General features: G+C 37.7%; 1 protein-coding gene across 3 annotated transcripts; it reads left to right on the top strand.

The window, feature by feature from the left end:
• Window positions 1-13,823: 13,823 nt before the first annotated feature.
• Window positions 13,824-17,078, top strand: LOC109148826 (cullin-1-like). Of its 3 annotated transcripts, XR_002048890.1 has the most exons (9): window positions 13,824-14,007; window positions 14,468-14,584; window positions 14,762-14,947; window positions 15,040-15,087; window positions 15,449-15,653; window positions 15,809-15,886; window positions 16,135-16,202; window positions 16,306-16,404; window positions 17,048-17,078. XR_002048890.1 is itself a non-coding variant. In XM_019296570.1 (8 exons), exons 3-7 carry the CDS (start codon window positions 14,840-14,842, stop codon window positions 16,186-16,188), a joined length of 444 nt encoding a protein of 147 aa, XP_019152115.1. In that variant the 5' UTR covers window positions 13,824-14,007; window positions 14,468-14,584; window positions 14,762-14,839; the 3' UTR covers window positions 16,189-16,202; window positions 16,306-16,568. The 3 variants fall into 3 exon arrangements, 1 of the variants encoding a protein (XP_019152115.1); XR_002048889.1 differs by having other exon boundaries at window positions 15,498-15,653; window positions 16,135-16,404; XM_019296570.1 differs by lacking the exon at window positions 17,048-17,078 and having other exon boundaries at window positions 15,498-15,653; window positions 16,306-16,568.
• The last annotated feature ends 5,100 nt before the right edge of the window (window positions 17,079-22,178 follow it).

Genomic DNA, 22,178 nt, shown 5'->3' with positions numbered 1-22,178 from the left:
TGGCTAGAAACAAAAGGTAAGAGGACTAAGAGTGGTTGATTTAAAAGTTGAGGACTAAAAGTGGCAGTGCCACCAAAGTCAGAGGACCTCCGCTGGTATTTACTCTTATTTTATATAATGTACATTCAATACACAAATAATGTATTTTTTGTATATTAAAAATGTAATTTCATTTATGGTCCATAACACACTAGTGGACCATGGTCCACATAATAATTTGCCGTGAAGGAATAAATCACCCTAACTTAGCACCTATCAAGTGGGAGGATAAATATCTGGTGTCCACAAGAAGTCTAGTAATCCACCACATTGCGTGCAACTCCCATACAACCACTGTCTGAACTCGATCATGTGTTCTTGCTACTTGTGCGAAGAAACATGTTTCAATTTTGGTCCCAAGAGTATTAGCAAAATGACAGTCTTGGCCCACATGTTTAATTCCTACCAATTTTCATCCACAAATATTGTTTTAGTACCAATTTTGATGTACGACTATTATTTTAGTACCAAAATTAATCATGTCGGTTACCCCTCCATTTAAGACATGTCAAAATCTAAAAATTTTAAGGATATTTTTGTCCTTTTCAACTTAAGATTTCAATTTGAGCATGAATAAAGGGATTTAAGTCATAAGATCAATCTCAATTCGCAATTCTCTTCCTCATCCTACCTTAATTCGAGGAGGAAAATTGCGAATTGAGATAGATCTTAGGGCTTAAATCCTTTTATTCATGCTCAACTTCGGATATTAATTTAAAAATGACGAAAATACCCTTAATAATTTCATATTTCGGTATGTCTTAAATGAATGAGTGATCAATGTAATGAATTTTGGCACTAAATCAATAATCGTGAATGAAAGTTGGTACTAAAACAATAGTCGTGGATTAAAATTCATAGGAATTAAACATGTGGATCAAAACTATCATTTTGATAATACTCATGAGATTAATTTTATGAATGTATTGATTCATTTAAAAAATTAAATAAAAAAACCACTATGTGTCATTTAAAATATTTCAATTAAAACTTTTTACTAGCATATTTTTTACATTAATTTTATTTATATAAATAAAAAAGTAAATTCAAGTTGATAAAAAGAATTAAGCAGAGAAATTGGGGGTGGCTTAGGTTCATGTTGCTATATGCACATTGTCCATGATATAACTATAGTTGCAAGATGTGGGTAGGCATGACTAGAGGCGGATCAAGAAATTTTTGTTAGTGGGGGTGAAAGATTAAAAATTAATGAGATATTTTAGAAAAAAAAATATTTAGATGCTGATTGAGTCATAAATATTATTAATTAAGATGAAAATTAAAATACATCAAAATAAGATATAAAAAAAATACCGGTGAATTATATCATGCACCAGGGTGCACAATACATTGTGCGTCCTAAGAGTGTATGCGTATTATGTTAAGAGTTTAATTATGTGTATTACCTTAAGCGTTTATGTGTATTACGTTAAAATGTTATGTGTATTATGTTAAGAGCTTATGTGTATTATGTTAATAGTTTATGTGTATTATGTTAAAAGTTTATATGTATTATATATTATGTTAAGATTATGTGTATTATATTAAGAGTTTATTTATACTATACAATTATGTACATGCGAACAGATGATTTTCAGTGCGCACAATACATTGTGCATGATATAACAATTGTCAAAACCGTGTCGTTTCTTTTAATGAAAAGAAACGGCACATATTATGTGCATTCCACAAAAATTAACTTCAATCAAGCATCATTAACTGAATAAGACAAACAAAATGAGACTGAGAAAGTATATATATATATATATATATATATATATATTTATTTATTTATTTATTTATTTATTACATTGTTGTGTAAATAAACGTTGGAAAGCAATGTCTGGTTTGGCCATTACAATCTTGTCTTATTTCGGCCGGCATCCAGGTGGTAACAGAACCTTATCTCTGTAAGGTAAAAGTTACCATTTGTTGGATGCCTCTGGCAAATTAGCAGAGGATTATAACTCGCCGTTTTGGTTTGGAGGGCGTTGGAAGGGAATGTGAGATACCCTTCAATTTCTTAGGTAATCTCACATTCCCTTGTCTTATTACTAATGTTGGGATTTGGATGTTTTAATCAATTTATCTTATTATTATTGTCTTATTTATATATCCTAGTTTTGAACCAAACACAAGAATCTAACATTCCCAGTAATCTAACATTCCTAACAATTTAACATTCCATAATGTAATCTAACATTCCGTGAACCAAACGCCCCCTAAAGGGTATTTGATTCTTAGCATTGGGAGTATATTTATTATCATGCTTCAATAGTGACTTGATATCTCCTAGTGTTGCATTCATCTGGAGCGCTTTCTGGAAGTGCATTGTTTGATCCATCAACTTAATTGAGATTGTGCCATGTTTCTCACATTGCTTCTTCCAAAATATCTTATCGTCTCCTTTCAAGTTGGGCTATCTCTGAGTCAAATTTTTCCTTAGAATTCCAGAGAGCTATAAAAAATGGTAATCCATAATTTAATAATAATAATAATAATAATAATAATAATAATAATAATAATAATAATAATAAATTTACTAATTTATCGTCATAAACAGGCATAAAAGTGGACTGTGGGTCCTGTCCGTTCTAGTCAAACAACCATAAGCCGTGTATTGTAAACATCTCTTTGATTTTGACTTTTTTTACAGTCGCTAGTTATTTCACAGTAACCAGGACCCCAAAGCAATGCGAGGTGAAAGCCTACCCATTGCGGAGGTCTGGGAGGTGAAATAGGTGGACTAGGATGGGGAGTGATACCACGACCGTGACGGGGACGTGAAATGGGCAGACCGAGACTAGGACCGCCACCCTGATCTCGACCGGAATGTGATAGTGGGGGATTAGAACCGGTACCACAGCCGTGATGGGAGCAACCGTGATGGAAGGCATCAATTGGACCGAAATCCTTACTCACATTTGCCAGGATTGGACAAATCGGAGTAGGGGGAGGTGGTGGAGCAATGGCATTTAGACTAGGCCGGATTGTGAAGGAGTAAGCAAACACTAGCAGCCAAAACATATTGTTGTTTGGCAAGATGGAGATGAATGAAGCTGAAGATCAGATGAAGATTAAGATGAATGAAGTTTGAGGCGCTTTTAAAGGCTTGTAGATGCTCGTCCAAGATAATGTCTAACGAACCTTTTTTTTTTTTTTAATAACGAAATAGTAACAATTTTATTATCTAAATATATAATAAAATAATTTATCCGTGCATCGCACGTGCATTGCACGCGCACTGCACGGATAATTGGGCAATTATTTGCTCAAATTCAAGCATAGATAACATCAAAAAACATAATCGATACAACCCATTTCATCAATTGCACTATATAATATTCGTTGTTATAATTTATATTTGTATATTGATCAAAATATTCTTAAAGATTATAAAAAATCTATTACGTGCAACGCACATGTTAAAATACTAGTAATAATAATAATAATGTGATAAAATGTTACAATTATAATAGTGTGCACAAGTTTAGAAGCTTAGACCTCAAAGTTAAAATACAATAAACACATGTAATTGAAAACTTTTAATTTTTATTTCGAAACTAACTAGGTAAAACTGAAATATTGAGCTTCTAAAATGTGGAGCCCATCTAAAATTTAGGGCCCTGTGCGATAGCCCAGCTTGCACAGCCCAAAATCCGGGCCTGAATGTAACCATTTGTTGGATGCTTCTGGCAAATTACCAGAAGATCATAACCCGCCGTTTTGGTTCGGAGGTGTTGATAGAAATCATTAAACTGTATTTGGTTCTTAGCATTGGGGGAATATTTATTATCGCGTTCCAATAGTGACTTGATATCTCCAAGTGCTGCATTCATCTGGAGCGCTTTCTGGAAGTACAATTTTTGATCCATCAACTTAATTGATATTGTGTCGTGCTTTTCCCACTGTTTCTTCCAAAATATCTTATCGTCTCCTTTCAAGATGGGCCATCTCTGAGTCAATTTTTTCCTTAGAGTTCCAGAGAGCTATAAAAAATGGGAATCCATAATTTAATAATAATAATAATAATAATAATAATAATGATAATAATAATAATAATAATAACAACCTTACTAATTTATCGTCATAAACGGGCATAAAAGTGGACTGTGGGTCCTGCCCGTTCTGGTCAAACGGCCATAAGCCGTGTATTGTAAACATCTCTTTGATTTTGACTTTTTCACAGTCGCTAGTTATTTCACAGTAACCAGGACCTCAAAGCAATGCGAGGTGAAAGCCTACCCATTGTGGAGGACCGGGAGGTGAAACAGGTGGACTAGGATGGGGAGTGGTACCGCAACCGTGACGTGGATGTGAAATGGGCGGACCGAGACTAGGATCGCCACCCTGACCACGACCGGAATGTGATAATGGGGGATTTGAACCGGTACCACGGCCGTGATGGGAGCGACCGTGATGGGACGCTTCAATTGGACTGAAATCCTTACTCGCATTTGCCAGGATTGGACAAATCGGAGTAGGGGGAGGTGGTGGAGCAATGGCATTTAGACTAGGCCAGATTGTGAAGGAGTAAGCAAACACTAGCAGCCAAAACATATTGTTGTTTGGCAAGATGAAGATGAATGAAGCTAAAGATCAGATGAAAATTAAGATGAATGAAGTTTGAGGCGCTTTTATAGGCTTGTAGATGCTCGTCCAAGATAATGTCCAGCCAACCTTTTTCTTTTTCAAAGAAATAGTAACAATTTTATTATCTAAATATATAATAAAAAAATTTATTCGTGCATCGCACGTGCATTGTACGCGTACTGCACGGATAATTGGGCAATTATTTGCTCGAATTCAAGCAAAGATAACATCAAAAAACATAATCGATACAACCCATTTTATCAATTGCACTATATAATATTCGTTGTTATAATTTATATTTGTATATTGATTAAAATATTCTTAAAGATTATAACAAATATATTACGTGCAACGCACATGTTAAAATTAAATACTAGTAATAATAATAATAAGGTGATAAAATGTTACAATTATAATAGTGTGCACAAGTTTTGAACCTTAGACCTCAAAGTTAAAATACAATAAACACATGTAATTGAAAACTTTTAATTTTTATTTCGAAACTAACTAGGTAAAAATGAAATATTGAGCTTCTAAAATTTGGAGCCCCTCTAAAATTTGGGGCCCTGTGCGATAGCCCAGCTTGCATAGCCCAAAATCCGGCCTGAATGTAACCATTTGTTGGATGCTTCTGGCAAATTACCAGAAGATCATAACCCGCCGTTTTGGTTCGGAGGTGTTGATAGAAATCATTAAACTGTATTTGGTTCTTAGCATTGGGAGTATATTTATTATCACGTTCCAATAGTGACTTGATATCTCCTAGTGCTGCATTCATCTGGAGCGCTTTCTGGAAGTACAGTTTTTGATCCATCAACTTAATTGATATTGTGTCGTGCTTTTCCCACTGTTTCTTCCAAAATATCTTATCTTCTCCTTTTATGTTGGGCTATCTCTGAGTCAATTTCTTTCTTAGAGTTCTAGTTGTAAATAATATGTTTAGTATTATAATTATTTCCTCTTGTAATAAGTTATTTAATATGTGGTGTTAGACTAGTCAGCTTAGAATAGTCTATTAGTCAAGAGACTTTTACGTGTAGCTATTATCTTTAGTATTAGTCTCTATCTCTGTAACCGTATTCTAATTGAATCGCATTTCATCTGCTATCAGCTAAGCCGTAGGTTAGATCCTCCGCCTTTCTCTCTCTCCCTACCATCGATTCACCTCCGATGTCGACTAATTCCTCTGAGAGGACTGTTACCGCCGGTACACCACCGCCGGCCACCACCCCAAAGACCCTAGCTACAGCCCATCACTTTGTTTCAATCAAACTCACCTCAAGAAATTTTCTGTTTTGGCGCACGCAGCTCGTGCCGTTCCTCCGAGGACAAGGCTTGCTCGGTTACGTGGACGGTGAAACCCCGTGTCCGCCACCGATGATCGACCCACCGCCGTCCGACGACTCAGGCGCCACCACTGCCGTGCCTTAGGTCAATCCAGCGCACCGGGTCTGGATGCAACAAGACCAGTCCATCCTTTCTCTTCTGATTTCATCGTTGTCAGAAGAGGTGATGTACTTGGCGGTTGGCCGGAACACCTCGTGGGAAGTATAGCAATCCATCACCGCCGCTCTCGGGCCGTCCACACGTGCGCGTTGCTTAAATTTGCTCGGACAATTCCAATCGTTGTGGCAAGGCAACAGTTCGCCGGCCGAGTTTTTGGGAAGGGCGCAGCTCCTGGTGGAAGACTTGGCGCTCGCCGGCCGGCCGGTGTCTTTAATCGAATAGAATCTGTTCGTATTCCGGGGTCTCTGCCCGGAGTTCAGGGCCATGGCAGCCTCCTTGACGGTATCAGGTAATCCGATAACCATCCCTCAGCTGTCCGATTTCCTACAGGCGCAAGAATTTATTCTTGCTGATGACTATCCATCGCTGGCTTCTGGAGCGTCGCCGGGGTCTCATTCTGGCCTGTACACTGCCCGTGGCCGAGGTAATCAGAAGGGCGATGGCCATTCCCGTGGTGGACGCGGCCGTGGAGGTCGCGGCGGGAACGACCGTGGTGGCTGCAATGGTTGAGGTAATCCTCCGAGGTGCCAGATTTGTCGCGCCATCGGACACACCGCCGTTCACTGTTTCAAGAGATACAACGCCCCGCCACCCGCTCAGGCAAATCTGACCGTCGCCGGTGATGAGTCCGCGTCCAGTGCTATCAACAACTGGTTCCCGGACACTGGCGCATCTGCCCATGCCACGCCCGACGCGTCAATGATGTCTCAGTCTGATGAGTATAATGGCAATGACGTCCTGCGAGTCGGTAATGGCGCAGGTTTGGTTATTTCACGCGTTGGTTCTGCATCTATTCCTTCCGTGTCTAAATCTCTTAAATTGTCTAATATATTGCATGTGCCCGATTTGTCTGTCCCATTACTTTCAATTCAAAGATTTACTAATGAAAACACCGTGTTCTTTGAATTTCACAAAGATTTTTTTTTTTTGTTTTTGTTTTTGTTTTTTTTTTTTTTTGTGAAGGATTCAATAACTCGGGCAACTCTGCTTAAAGGTCCCACTTCTGGAGGGCTATACACACTTCCGCTGTCTCGGTCACGTTTCGCGTTCATAAGTTCCCGAACCACTCCAGTCATGTGGCACCGCAGGCTTGGCCACCCACATAATCGGGTCCTAAATAAAGTTCTCCAGACTTGTCCGGTTGAAAATAAATCAAAGTCAATGGGCGTGTGCACCTCGTGTCATCTCGGAAAATCGTCCCGATTTCCGTTAGATAGGGTCAATTCTTGTAGTGCAAATGTATTAGATTTATTGTACACGGACGTTTGGGGTCCGTCTCCCGTTATTTCTAGTACTGGTTTTCGTTATTTCCTTTTGTTTGTAGACGATTATACCTGCTTTACCTGGTTTTATCCTTTACGGGTAAAGACGGACATATATAAATGTTTCGAGTCGTTCCGTGTCATGGTAGAATGACAATTCTCGCGTTCTATCAAATTAATTCAATCCGACCTAGGGGGCGAATACCGAAAACTACATAACACATTTCAATCCCTTGGCATAAACCAAAGACAGTCATGTGCTTACACGCACGAACAAAATAGAAGGGTAGAGCGCCAGAATAGGCACATTGTCGAAACTGGGTTAGCTCTACTCGCTGAAAGCTCAGTCCCACTACAGTATTGGGACTACGCCTTTGAAACAACCACCACCTTAATAAATTATCTGCCTTCCTCCGTCCTACAGTTCCAAAGTCCCTACTCACGTCTCTATAACATGTCCCCACCGTATACATTCTTACGAGTGTTCGGGTGTCGGTGCTACCCCTATCTACGGCCTTATAATCGCCATAAGATAGAGTATCGCTCCGCCCCATGTGTCTTCTTAGGTTACCCACCGTCCTATAGGTGATATAGATGCATGGACTTAACAACTGGAAAAATCTATATCTGTCGTCATGTCCGGTTTGACGAAACTACTTTTCTCTTTTCAGATACATTTGTGCAGAACACACCACAACAAGCAACACCCGCGGCACCTTGGGCAGTCGGGCCCTTAGTCCCGCAACCCACACTGCCTCCAGTTACGGTTCCGCCACCCCCCGAGTCGGAGCCCATACCATTGGCTAGTGAGCCCACTCCGTTAGCTACCGAGCCTGCTCCATTAGCTATTTGGGCACCGGTCAGAGGTCGTCGCAGAAAACCACCAACACCAGCCATCCCACATGTTATGCGTCTCCGGCGTATGACTCAAGGTACAGATGAGCAATTTCACGCTCTAAGTGCTACTACAGATCCCACTTGCTACTCTCAAGCTGTAGGGCATCCACATTGGCGTGACGCCATGGACCAGGAGTTTAATGCACTCCTCCAAAACAACACTTGGCAGCTAGTTCCAGCAGAACCACATATGAATGTTATTGGGTGTAAGTGGGTCTTTAGAACCAAACGCAACGCAGATGGCTCTGTTGAGAGATACAAAGCAAGGCTTGTTGCCAAGGGGTTTAATCAAGTAGCCGGTGAGGATTTCTTCGACACTTTTAGTCCGGTTGTCAAGCCAACTATAGTTCGGCTACTATTCTCACTAGCTGTGTCGTATAATTGGACCTTACGACAACTTGATGTCCATAATGCATTTCTAAATGGACATCTAGCAGAAACGGTATACATGAAACAACCGCCAGGGTACGAAGATCCCATGCATCCTGGTCACGTCTGCCATCTCCAACGCTCTCTATATGGTCTGAAGCAGGCTCCCCGTGCCTGGTTCAAACGGCTGCATGATTTCATACTCTCTACAGGGTTCGCCTCATCCAAGACGGATGTCTCTCTTTTCCACTACACCGCTAGTTCAGCTCGAGTCTTTTTATTGGTGTATGTGGACGACATAATCATGTTGGGTAATGATGTCGTACTAATTCGAGACTTGGGGACACCCGAGTTCTTTTTGGGAATTGAAACAGTGAAGGTAAACGATGGTATGCTTCTCTCGCAGCGTCGCTACATGGGTGATATTCTCACACGTGCAGGAATGATGGACTGCAAGCCGTTGGCCACTCCTGTTGCTGTTACCCAGGCTGTTTCACCATCTGCGCAACCGTTTGAAAATCCTACTCACTATCGTCGCATTGTGGGGGCTTTGCAGTATTTGACGATTACTCGTCCCGATTTATCATATGCAGTCAATAGACTGTGTCAGTTCATGCACTCGCCGACTGAAGACCACTAGAGCCTGCTAAAACGAGTTCTCCGTTATGTCAAGGGTACTCAAGACTATGGGTTGCGTCTATCACCGTCGTCATCAACTGCCTTACATGCCTTTTCAGATTCAGACTGGGCCGGATGTCCAGTTTACAGGAAAAGCACGAGTGGTTATGCTGTATTTCTAGGCTCCAATCTCATTTCATGGTTATCTAGAAAACAGCGAACAGTTGCCCGCTCGTCTACCGAGGCAGAGTATAAAGCTCTTGCTGATGTTTCCGCGGAAGTCACTTGGGTTGTTTACACTCCGGTCAGCCTTCTACTCTTTGGTGTGACAATTTGGGCGCCACATATCTCTGTGCCAATCCGGTCTTTCATGCTCGTACAAAGCATGTTGAAATAGATTATCATTTCGTACGGGACAATGTAGCCTCCGATGACTTCATTGTTAACTTTGTTTCAACAAAAGATCAACTGACAGATATCTTCACCAAACCGCTTCCAAGTCCTCGCTTCCAGGTTCTACGTGACAAGCTCAATGTGGTTGCACACCTACCTTGTGCTTGAGGGTGTGTGTGAATAATATGTTTAGTATTATTATTATTTCCTCTTGTAATAAGTTATTTAATATGTGGCTAGTCAGCATAGAATAGTCTATTAGTCAGGAGACTTTTACGTGTAGCTATTATCTTTCGTATTAGTATCTATCTCTGTAACCGTATTCTAATTGAATCGCATTTCATCCCAGTGAGCTATCAAAAATAGGAATCCATAATTTAATAATAATAATAATAATAATAATAATAATAATAATAATAATAATAATAATAATAATAATAATAATAATAACTCGGATTGTCATTTGCCAGAACCTCAAGTTCATACGGATGAAGACTACCCATCAATTCTCCTACGCTTTTCTTTTTCCATCTGGCATTCCCTTGGATTGCAATCACTTTCATCCAAAATATTTTGGGTAGAGATCTTAGAATCTTCGTGACAACACGATCTTCTTGAAATGGTTCACCAAGAACAGTAGCTATATTCATCAGACTCTGAATTCTACTGTGGAAGTTAAAGATATTATCATCTTCATCCATCCTCAGAGTCTCAAATTCTGACAAAACCATCTGAAGCTTAGACTCCTTTACATCGCTGGTACCCTCATAACGGGTTTCAAGAATTCCCCAAGCTTTCTTTGCCTCTTTCACGCCAGTGACTTGAGTGAAGGCTGATTCATGCAAAGATCCAACAATTGAATTCAGGGCTTTGTTGTTGAGGTCTGATGCAGTTATTTCAGCCTCAGTCCATCCCTCCATGGGTTTTGCGGATGTGATTCCATCTGCATTCTGAACAGTAGGGGGTTTCCATCAAGTGAAGATGGTTTGATAAACCCTTGTTCCGAGCTTTCCAGAATGAGTAGTTGTGTCCATCCAATTCTGGGGGTTTCGTGTTTGCCTCCATCCTGATACACTCACACGACCAACCAAAACACAAGTAGAGAGAAACACGAACATATAGACAAAAAATCGCAAAGATGAATTACCAAAACACAACAAAAAGTTTTCCCGTTTTGATCAAGTCATTGTTTAGACTTAAAAACTCTGATACAACATGTAATTTTGTGTGAATTGGTGTACTAACTATTTTACCTACTTTTCTCGTCGAACAGATGGTGTGCAACTGTAACACAGATAATCACACAGATAGTCAAACAGAGATATTACCAGACAAAGAAAAGTGCGGAAAAAGTAAACAAGCAACTCAAGATTTGGTTACCCAATTCGATACAATGTGTATCTACATCTGGGGGGGGGGGGGGGGGCATCACTGATCTGTCCAATCCACTAACTCAACTTCAAAGTACAAAGGTGGAGAAGTACAATCTCACCCGAGTTACAATACAAGGTAAGTACCCAATCTACCTTGAACTTAGTGCATTTTGAAGCCGGAGATCTACACACTCAGAGGTCCACAAAAGTCCCTTCCATGGAGATCAGTCTCTGGTGCAGTCCGGTTCATGATGCACTACAAGAAAAATGCACATAGACAACACTAGAAAGACAATAGTTTTTAAGAAAAGTGTTGTCTTTTGTATAAAAGACAACAGTTTGGTACAAAACCGTTGTCTTTGATGCAACACTTTTGTCAAAGACAACGGTTTTTACTTAACCGTTGTTATAAGTGTGTTGTCTTTGTGCATTTTGTGAAAAGACAACACCACAACGACAACGGTTTTTTAAAACCGTTGTCTATGTGCGTTTTTTTTTAAATAAGACAACGGTTTTTTTAACCGTTGTCGTTGGTGTGTTGTCTTTAAGTGCACTGGAATACACAACACTAGAAAGACAACGGTTGTTTAAAACCGTTGTCTTTGTGCGCTCTTTTTTTTAAAAAAAGACAACGGTTTTATTTAACCGTTGTCGTTGGTGTGTTGTCGTTAAGCACACTCGAACACACAACACTAAAACGACAACGGTTTTATATAACCGTTGTCGTTGCGCGTTCTTTATTTGTTTAAGACAACGGTTTTATTTAACCATTGTCTTTGGTGAATACACAACACTACAAAGACAACGGTTTTAAAAAACCGTTGTCTTTGCGCATCATTATTTAATGAGTATATAAAAAAAATCAAGGATGTTAACAACAAGAATTGAACCTATGATCTCAAACTTAACAAATAAGCAATCTAACCAACTAAGCAACACAAACTCTTATGTCTAAAGGTGCAACATTTGGTATATAACTGGGTTGCTTCTATGTTGTTTGTGAAAACCAAGACAACAATTTTAGAAAATAGTTGAAGAATAGAACCTAAGACCTCTAACATAATAAACTAAGCTAAACTCACCAAGCCATACCAACACTTGTGTAATGAAACGCAAAATCTAGTATATTACCAGTTTGCTTATGTGTTGTCTTTGAGAACCGAGACAATGATTGTATAAAATAGGTTAAAAATGCCACCACGAAGGATAGAACCTAAGACCTTTAACATAACAAACAAAGTTAAATCCACCACACCACACTAACTCTTATGTATTAAAGTGTTACACCTTATCTTTTACCTATAATTTAACAAAGAAAGAATACAATTCAAAAGTTAATTTAATAGTTCTATTTTCGTTCATATTTAAATATAAAATTATTCACCAAAATTTCAAAGTAAATTCATTAAAGTTTTATTTTCAATTATATTACAATTAAGACCAATCTATGAATTCAAAATAATAATAATAATTATCAAGTATAAAAAACAATATGGAGTGGTGTTCATAATGGTGTGGTATGCTGTGTAGGGGTTAAGGGCGGTATGATAGGGGCCGGGGTTGGTAATCGACTATTCCGGCTAGCGCATGACTAACAAGGTTAGCTATATGTTGGTAATCGACCCTTCCGGCTAGCGCATGACTAACAAGGTTAGCTATATGTTGGTAATCGACCCTTCCGGCATGCCTGGGACACGTTGAGAATGGATATGAAAGAGTAGTTGATTGATGCCGTACAGTTAGCTATATCCCATTTATTTTGCCGCGATCTTAATTAGCTCTATGTTCATAATTACCAAACTATATATTCATAATTGCAAGAAAGTTGTTGCTCTTCATAATGATTGAACTCTATATATATTCACAATTATAGAACTCTATGTTCATAATTTTCGATGTTCATATTCCCAATTGTTGAACTCTGTATTCACAAATCACAAAACTATGTGTTCATAATTTGATAACTATACCGTTTAGTAATTATAAATCAACAATACATAAATTATGAATCTGCAGTATATAAATTATGAATCTACTGTATTTAAATTATGAATCTACTGTATTTAAATTATGAATATACGATTTAGAAATTATGAATCTAGAGTAAAGATTTTATAAATCTACAGTACAGAATTTATGAATCTACAGTATAAAAATCTATGAATCTCGCGTTCTGTACCTATATACCAGGTCGGTACTATTTTGGGTATAGCGACCTGGGTAATAAAGCTAATATTTTCTTACCCGAGTTCTACTACATGTACTCCCAAATTCTACTCCATCACTTGTACTCCATGACATGGGAAACAAAGATTGGATATTTTCATCATGTGGGTCCCATGAAATGTGTCAATATCAAGAATTTGTGAGAGGAAGTACAAATTGAGAGTAAGAAATGAGAGTACATGTAGTATTTTCCTTTATTACCTTGTTCTATATCTATATTGCTCGGTTTATGGTGGACCTGATCCCTATAAAACCATGAATATACTTATTTAATTTAGAAAAAATGAATGTTTATTATAAATTTCGTTATTTTCCTAATTATATTAGTACATAGTATATTGTTATGTTATTTCCCTCTTTACAAAATCAAAATAATTCCTTCAAAATCATATTAGATATGTTATTTTTTAAATTTTGACTTTTAAGACTTTCACAATTTGTAAAAAAATTCCTTTCCCTCTCAAATAAAATAATTCCCTCTCAATTGACACTTAAGTGGGAAAGAAGAAATTAAAACAAAAACAAATTTCTGACACGAAAAAAAAACAAAAACAAATTCCCTCCCCAGTGCAGAACAGTCGAAGTCGAAGTCGAGAGACACTTCAGCTCAACCTCCGCCGCCGACAGTGTCGTTGCCGCCTCCAACCTCCTCTGCCGCAGTCGCTCCAACCGCCGCTACTCCGACCGTTGCCGCCGTGAAGAACTCAAAACACTTCAGCGAAAAATTGAAGGTTTTTCTTTTCTCTTGTAATGTAATAAGCTATCAAATTCATCCAAATATTAACTGATTGTATCAATGTGTGTGTTTATACTAAACACTTTTGGATTGAAGCTAGGGTTGGGGAATTGGGGTTTGAATTTTTAGAGGATTTTGTTGATATCTGAGTTTGAGTTTAGGGTTTGTGAAATATGGGATTAGGGAGTGTGTTTAATACTCATGTGTGGCCAATAGCTCCATGGATGATTCTATGTGCACGTGTATTAATGTCATTTATGAAAAATCTTTACATTTGGAAAATTTGTCTACTTTAATGGATAGAATTCTTTTTTTTTACGGTAAGAGAATTCATTTACATTTACAGGCTAACTTTCATCTAGAGGATATTTGGCCTACAGTCTTCTGTTTAACATTTAAGTGCAGATCACTTTCTGCATTTGAAACATTATATATGTTTTCCTTGAATCCAACAGGTTTGGAGGCAGAAGAATATTTTAAAGCCAGCTCCTGGTAAGAGGCGATGTAACTGCCGCAATGAGGTTTACCACAGGCAAATTGGTCCAGGGATGTTTCAGCAGATGACAGAATAGGTACTGTTTCAAATTCATTGAGATCATTAACAAAGTTGAGTAATTGTATTCTCTGGACGATGACATAGCATATACATGGTACCAATACTAGGCATATATGTTCTCTTGAGCTGATTCTAGATTGTAGCATATACAGGGTACCAATACTAGGCACAACATGTTTCATTTTACTTGAAGGTTTTGCCATCCCTAAGTGATAAAAATGGAGCTCCCCTGTTATCTGAACTTCGACGTTTATGGGCAAATTATAAATCAATGGTGAAATGCCTTGGGGGATTTTACTTGTACCATGATCAGAGGTTTTCTGACCGCGAAAGTGCTGCACCCCTTTCTGAAATTTCAGTTTGCTGTTTCCATGACTTGGTGGTACTTTTATATACTGTTGTGTTCTTTCAAATTCCTAATGGGTCTTATTTTTTTGGTCAATCATTACTTGATTTATTTCTCTATTTCAGGTCTGTACTGCTTTCCTCCAAAAATTTATAGATGCTGCTATATTACTGGTAGAGTTACTTAACTGCCTATTTAGTAGCATGAAAATTTTTCTATTTTACAACTCCATACTCCTAAAGTGGGCCAACTTGAAAAAAAAAAAAAAAATCCTTACTCCACTATCCACCCATATTTTCTAGTTTTCCAAATTGGAAAAAGTTTTCAAAATGTTCTCCAATTTCCAAAAAGGAAAAAAAAAAAAGGGGGGGGGGGGGGGGGGGGGAATGGAAAATGAAAAGCAAAATCCACTTGAACACAAACTCTTTTTTAACATTTTTCCAGAAAAGTTCACTGAATGCATAATGTTTCCAGTTTCAAATTCATTATATCATTAACACAACTTGATCTGACTAGTGAAATATTCACATATAGATCACACAAGACCGCAATGGGGCAGCCAACTGACCAGACCTTTCTACAGAGTCTTTCAAACTTTTTCAATGAAGTTGGAGGGAAAACAAGACCATTCTGCTATAACAAGTTTGAGGAGGCAATACTTGTAGACACAGGCAATTACTACTCTCAAGTAACTCGAGAATGGCTACTGAATTATTCTTCAGCAGAATATGCATCTAAGGTTCATCATATGCTTTATGTATTATTTTTGTCATGCTTAAGTCATATTCCTTTCATATTTTTTCACATTAAAAAACCATGAAAAAGTATTTTAGTTTCCTCAATGTCTGGGTTGGGGGTTCTTTTTTTTTTTTTTTTTTTTTTTTTTTTTTTTAGGCTGAACAGTGTTTGAGGGAGGAAAGAGGAAGAGCATGCAAAATTTTGCATCCACCTAGAGTAGAGAAGCTTCTACAGGTATTTTAATTGATTCATATACTTGTCCAATTTCTACAAGTCTTGTATCATATGATTGTTGTTTGCATTCTGGAGTTTCAAGAGGTTTGAATCTTGGTCTTATGAAATAGTAAGGATTGGGGCTGAGATGATTTGATTGTAGAACTGAGACTTGAATTATGAGATTTTATCTATTCATCCTCAATAGATTTAGGGTTACACTTGTGTATTATGAATTTTCTTTGTTGTTTAATGACTGAACTATTCAGAATATGCTTCAAACTGGGCTTATTGTGCGCGGGATGGTGCCAGTGGTGGCGTAGTTCGGATTGTTACTGTGGGTTATTTCATTTAATTCCTGTACCTGAGTTTTCATATATTTGTATATTGTGTATCTATTTATTAGTCATTTGATTCTTGGATGGAAAATACAATTTTAGTGACAAAGATGCATACAAGAAAATACGAGCTGATGCTACACTTGTGCAGCTCTACACAGCCTTTGCATATGAGGGGCCTGCCTTTAACTCAAGATAAAGGTATTGTAAATTTGTGGTTTTGATTCATTTATTTAATTTAATTTTTTTTTAATGAAAAATGTCATACAATGGATACATGACAACTTGTGAACAGGTGCAGAGTGGGGTTTCAATATACGCCCACTCTGACGGATAAGATGACCGGATTTTGGTATAAAAAGGAAGAATATTACAATGAGTTCTCGTCCCAAGATTGAAACTTTTTCTTGAATCTTGTTATACTCTAAAGTTCAATTCTATGCATTTGGTAATTTTCCTGCTTTTTGTTTCTTGGTTTTTTCTGCTGAAATGAGAAGATTTGATGGCCTAAAAATGCTGGAAATATGTTGAGGGGAAAAGATTAGTCTTTGTGAGGGATTCTCTAAAGGAACATGTGGGGTTCTATTGATAGATCATCTGAAAAAGCAGTTAATTTGCTGTTGTTCTGATCTGTACTTATGTCGTTCATGGAAATATGGAACAACTTCTTTAATCTAGGAATCTCTTTCCAGCAAGTTATTATATTATATGGCATTTATTTTGCATGGCTAACTTATTTCGCATGGGAATCTCTTTAATATGTTGTTCATGGCTAACTTATTTCTCATTTCATTGCAAATTATTTATATCTATACTAATTTATTTTCTTACTTTTTACATGTAGTTTCAATAAGTTGATTATGACAAAGCGGTTATTGATCTGGTGCGATCTGAATGGGCCGATATTCTATCAAGTCATATAGAGTAGGTATGATTTGGTCATTCGAACATTGTGATCATTTGGACTTGAATTGGTTCGGGGAATTGTTTTTTGTGTAGTAGTATTATGACTTGGATGATAATTAGAATTGGTCATGGAAGTCTTTTGACTTGTTATTTTGAACCTTATTAGCTTGTGCACAATTATGTAACTACACTTTGCAACATATGGTGAATGGATAAATTGTTTTTTTTATACGATTATAATTTAAGCAGGTGAAAAACAGTTAAAAACCGTTATCTATTTTACAATAGACAACAGTTAGAAACCGTTGACTTTTCTACAAAAGACAACAGTCTATGGGTGTGACAAGCGATTTCAACAACACACAATAGACAACGATTTATAACTGTTGTCTTTTAAAGAAAAGACAACAGTTAAAAACTGTTGTCTATGTACGTGACTTTTAACAACACTAGTTTCAACAACGCTTAATAGACAACGGTTAAAAACCGTTGTCGTTGGTAGAAAAGACAACGGTTATTAACCGTTGTCTATTGCGTGACTTTTAACAACATCGGTTTCAACAACACTTAATAGACAACGGTTAAAAAACCGTTGTCGTTGGTAGAAAAGACAACGGTTATTAACCGTTGTCTATTGCGTGACTTTTAACAACACCGGTTTCAACAACACTTAATAGACAACGGTTAAAAAACCGTTGTCGTTGGTAGAAAAGACAACGGTTAATAACCATTGTCTATTGCGTGACTTTTAACAACACCGGTTTCAACAACACTTAATAGACAATGATTAAAAAACCGTTGTCGTTGGTAGAAAAGACAACGGTTAATAACCGTTGTCTATTGCGTGACTTTTAACAACACCGGTTTCAACAACACTTAATAGACAACGGTTAAAAAACTGTTGTCGTTTCTAGAAAAGACAACGGTTATTAACCGTTGTCTATGTGCGTGACTTTTAACAACACTGGTTTCAACAACACTTAATAGACAACGGTTAAAAAACCGTTGTCGTTTCTAGAAAAGACAACGGTTATTAACCGTTGTCTATGTGCGTGACTTACAACAACACCGGCTTCAACAACACTTAATAGACAACGGTTAAAAAACCGTTGTTGTTTCTAGAAAAGACAACGGTTAAAAAACCGTTGTCTATGCGCGGGACTTACAACAACACCGGCTTCAACAACAGAAAGTATACCCCTACGACAACGGTTAATAACCGTTGTCTATGTGCATTTTTCTTGTAGTGATGGGATCCTTCACTGCATCCAACAACTGCGTGATCTTGGTGTCCACTGGTTTAAACTCAGAATGTTCTTCTCAAATTCATCAACTCAAATCACCATGAATAACCAGTCTTGATAAGAGCTTTTACGAACCAGAGAGAGAACGTAATACTCAAGTGATTCCTTCTTGATTCTAGAGTGTATCGGATAGATTCATTAGTCCAACAATGAATCAGCACTTTTGAATATATAGTCTCTGGTTCAGGGAGGTATCCGCAATCTGTTACAACCAACTACTTCTTAGCCAGATTACGTAGATACCCCTTTGAGGTGAGAAGAGGACCAAGGTCATTCTTGTAAAAACACCTCAAGGCATAACTGCCTTCTGCCAGCGCATATACTGTTTAGACAATCAGTCTTTTTTTCAACTTCTAGTCTTCCCATAAGCTTCTGATGCATTCCCTGATCAATCAGCTCTTCATATTCAATACTTCAGACTGACTCTGACACGACATAACTAGTTTTCCATAATAATAAAGCCCATTACAAAGTTGGGGTTTACCTATCTAACGAAAACACTAACAACTTGGATCGAACACAGTCTTCCAAGATGACAATATGTAGTATGCAGACATATCACTTTGCAATCTGCAACGTATAGTTTGATAGCATGTTTCCAGCTTATGTCCCAACAAGGACAACCAAGGATGAATCCAAGAATGGATTGGAATTGTCTCTCGACGGGGATCCCACGAATCCACAGCAGCTGATAATTTTGGCAAAACAATGTTATCGAGAATGGTGTGAAGGACTACAGGAGGCAACAGCTTCTCCCAAGAAGCCAAAAATTGAAGCATGTGTTCTGGATTCCTAGCCTGCCAAGTGTTGGTCATAGATATTCTTACAGGAGGAAAAACTACTTCCGTAAACAACACAAAATAAAGAGATGTCATATCACTGTCGGAGAAATCAAAAGAGTTGTCTTGCAACAGATTCTTCCATGAGGAAACAATTTCTAATCCATGTGTTGGATTTTGAAGTGGGCCTCATCCCTGAAATACTCTAATAAACAGAGGCAGAGAGTGCGAGCATGCTATAGATGACAAGTTATAGAGTTTATAATCATCAACATAATGTTGTTGCAAGTTTAGAAACGAGTTCACAAGTGAATCAAGCTAAGAGTCAATGTAGCTTATTTACTCTTTTCATCTATGCAGTCCAATTCATTCATAATGGCTTCCATATTTTGAAGTTGTTTTTTCTGGTGAAGTGCCTCAACATGGAGTTTCTCCTTCTCTTTCTGCAACGCAACCACTGTCTCCTTCTCATTTTGCAAATCTCGATTAATGTTTTGTATATCAAACTCTGCTAAATCAACAACCAATCTGGCATTGTGCTGAAGTTCAGGCATATGAATATCATTTTCCTGTTGTGGACCCCTCATATCAAACACCTTTTGAAGGACATTAAACCTTTCTCTTGCTTCCTGGCCAGCAATTCTTCTACTGTTAATTATGTAAAGCTTCTTTTTTTAAGGTTGCTTAAGCCAGGGCTTGTCTCTATTGTGGCAAATCTAGCACAAGGGAAAAGCAAATATGTTATCTCAAATTCCTAATAAGTGATTAAAGAGCTCAGATACTTATAAGTTTTCAAAATTGAAATTTAGGTACTTCTTTGCTATCTGTTACTGCTTTCCACTGCTCATTTTCGTCTCTCGTTTTGCTGTTGTGTTATTGAGTTGTTGTTTACTGTTTAGAAGGCTATATTGACTTTGGTTCGTAATAATTTCTATTATGCCTTTTGAATGGTTATTTTTTTCAACTTCAGACTAATGTGAATTCAGAATTTATTTGTGATTACTATTTGAAAAATACTTAATATTAACTGTGTTTTTTCGTGGTTACCCTTTACATTAAAAACAACCAACCAGTGCATGTTTAAATCATATCAGATTCACAATCATGGAGGGAAAAAAGGAAAAAGAAGCTCAAGAAGGTAGTCCAGACACACGAGAAATAACCACATAAATTGATTCATTGGGCAAAGTCGAGGGATCAAGAATTAGTAATTGAGAATTCAAAAAAAAAAAAAAAAAAAAAAAAAGTCGGTCAATAATCTACCAAGTGTTCTTTTTACTTGCTAGGGTTTTGTACAGCATAATGCATCATAAAACGGAGAGAAAAATTAAAACAGAAACGAAATGAAATGAACAAACCTCATTTTCAATTGAAAAGGACTTCAAAAGGAAGCACTGCGAAATGAAGAAGAGTAAGATTACTAGCTCAAAATTGCAGAAGCTAGAGATTATGCACCACATATAAACGCAAGTAAAATTTAGATCATATAGCTAAGTTCAAAAAAAAAAAAAAATTACCGGACAAAGGGTTTACAGAGTAGGGTTTTGAAATCCGATCACTATCGATTGAAGTCCGAAGAGGAACGCCATAGTGATAATATAGGCACTGAAATGCAGGGTAGAAATCGTTATACCCTGCACCACGGTGCATATAGCACAGTGCGTCCCGCGCCTCCCAAAACGACGTCGTTTTGGTAAGTTATGTAGGGAGTTGACGTGATTATGTACATTATTGTATACAATTATGTGTATTTGTTTATACAATTATGTACATTTTTATACAATTATGTACATTTTTTATACAATTATGTACATCTGAAACAGAAAGTTTATGTGTATTATGTTAAAAGTAGCGAAATTTCAAAAAAAAAAAAAAAAAAAAATCCGAAACGACGTTGTTTTGCTCAGGGCGCACAATGCAATGCACGATATAAATTGTCGCGGGGTAGAACGTGGGCCGATGGGCTTTTATGATAAAATTACTTTTCGCATTATATGCTTCAAAATAATCGGCAAATTATATTGTGGACCGCGGTCCACAATGCATTGTGGTCCAGGCATCAAAACAGGGTAAATTATACTGTGCACCATGGTGCACAATACATTGTGCTTCCTAAGAGTGTATGTTCATTATGTTAAGAGTTTATGTGTATTACGTTAAAAGGTTATATGTATTATATGAAGAGTTCATGTGTATTATATTAAAAGCTTATGTGTATTATATTAAGAAGTACATGAAAACATCTCGAGTGCACGACGATCAAAGTGCACATTATTACTCTTGAGAATGGAAGCCAGAACTCTGTGGCTGGGATGACCATACTGATGATGCAACTTAGAAACTGAGGTTGTGGTATTAACTTGACGCTTCTGAACTGGAATGCTATAAACGTCATTCACGACCAGACTGCGAACTAGGGGTGTGCCCGACACTCGATCCTTAATAAAAAAATATGAATCAAAAAATTCAACCGAAACTGAGTTAGTCTGGCAGAGTCTAGAAACAGAGACCAATTTTTTTTTGCAAATTTGGAACGCATAAGACATCTGATAAAAGAAGTGAACGGTTCGCATAGGGAAGAGAAACTGACCCAGTATGCGATATACGCAAGGGCTTACCATCTCCCAGAATAATTTCATCCGGACCTGTGTACTCCGAAAGGTTATGCAAGGACATAGGGTCATTAACCGTATGATGTGAGGCCCCTGAGTCCATGAGCCACGACTGAGACGGTGTGGAGCTAGTGGCAGTAGTGTGCACCGTAGGTGACTGGTGACCACTGCCTTGGGGTTCAACAATGACCACGTTGTTTTCTTTCAAGAATTTGGCCAGCTTGCGACAATATTTCGTGTCATGTCCGGGGTAATCGCAGTAATTGCAGTACCGATTTGAACGATTCCCACACAATCAGGGAGCTAGTTAAACAGAACCCAAAGACTAGGTAAACAACAACAACTATTAACTAAGTCTCAATATTATATTAAGA

Source organism: Ipomoea nil, unplaced genomic scaffold (genome assembly GCF_001879475.1).
Source record: "Ipomoea nil cultivar Tokyo-kokei standard unplaced genomic scaffold, Asagao_1.1 scaffold2144, whole genome shotgun sequence".
Lineage (NCBI taxonomy): Eukaryota > Viridiplantae > Streptophyta > Magnoliopsida > Solanales > Convolvulaceae > Ipomoea > Ipomoea nil.
Note: the sequence above shows the minus strand (reverse complement) of the source record. Positions and strands in the feature narration are given on the sequence as shown.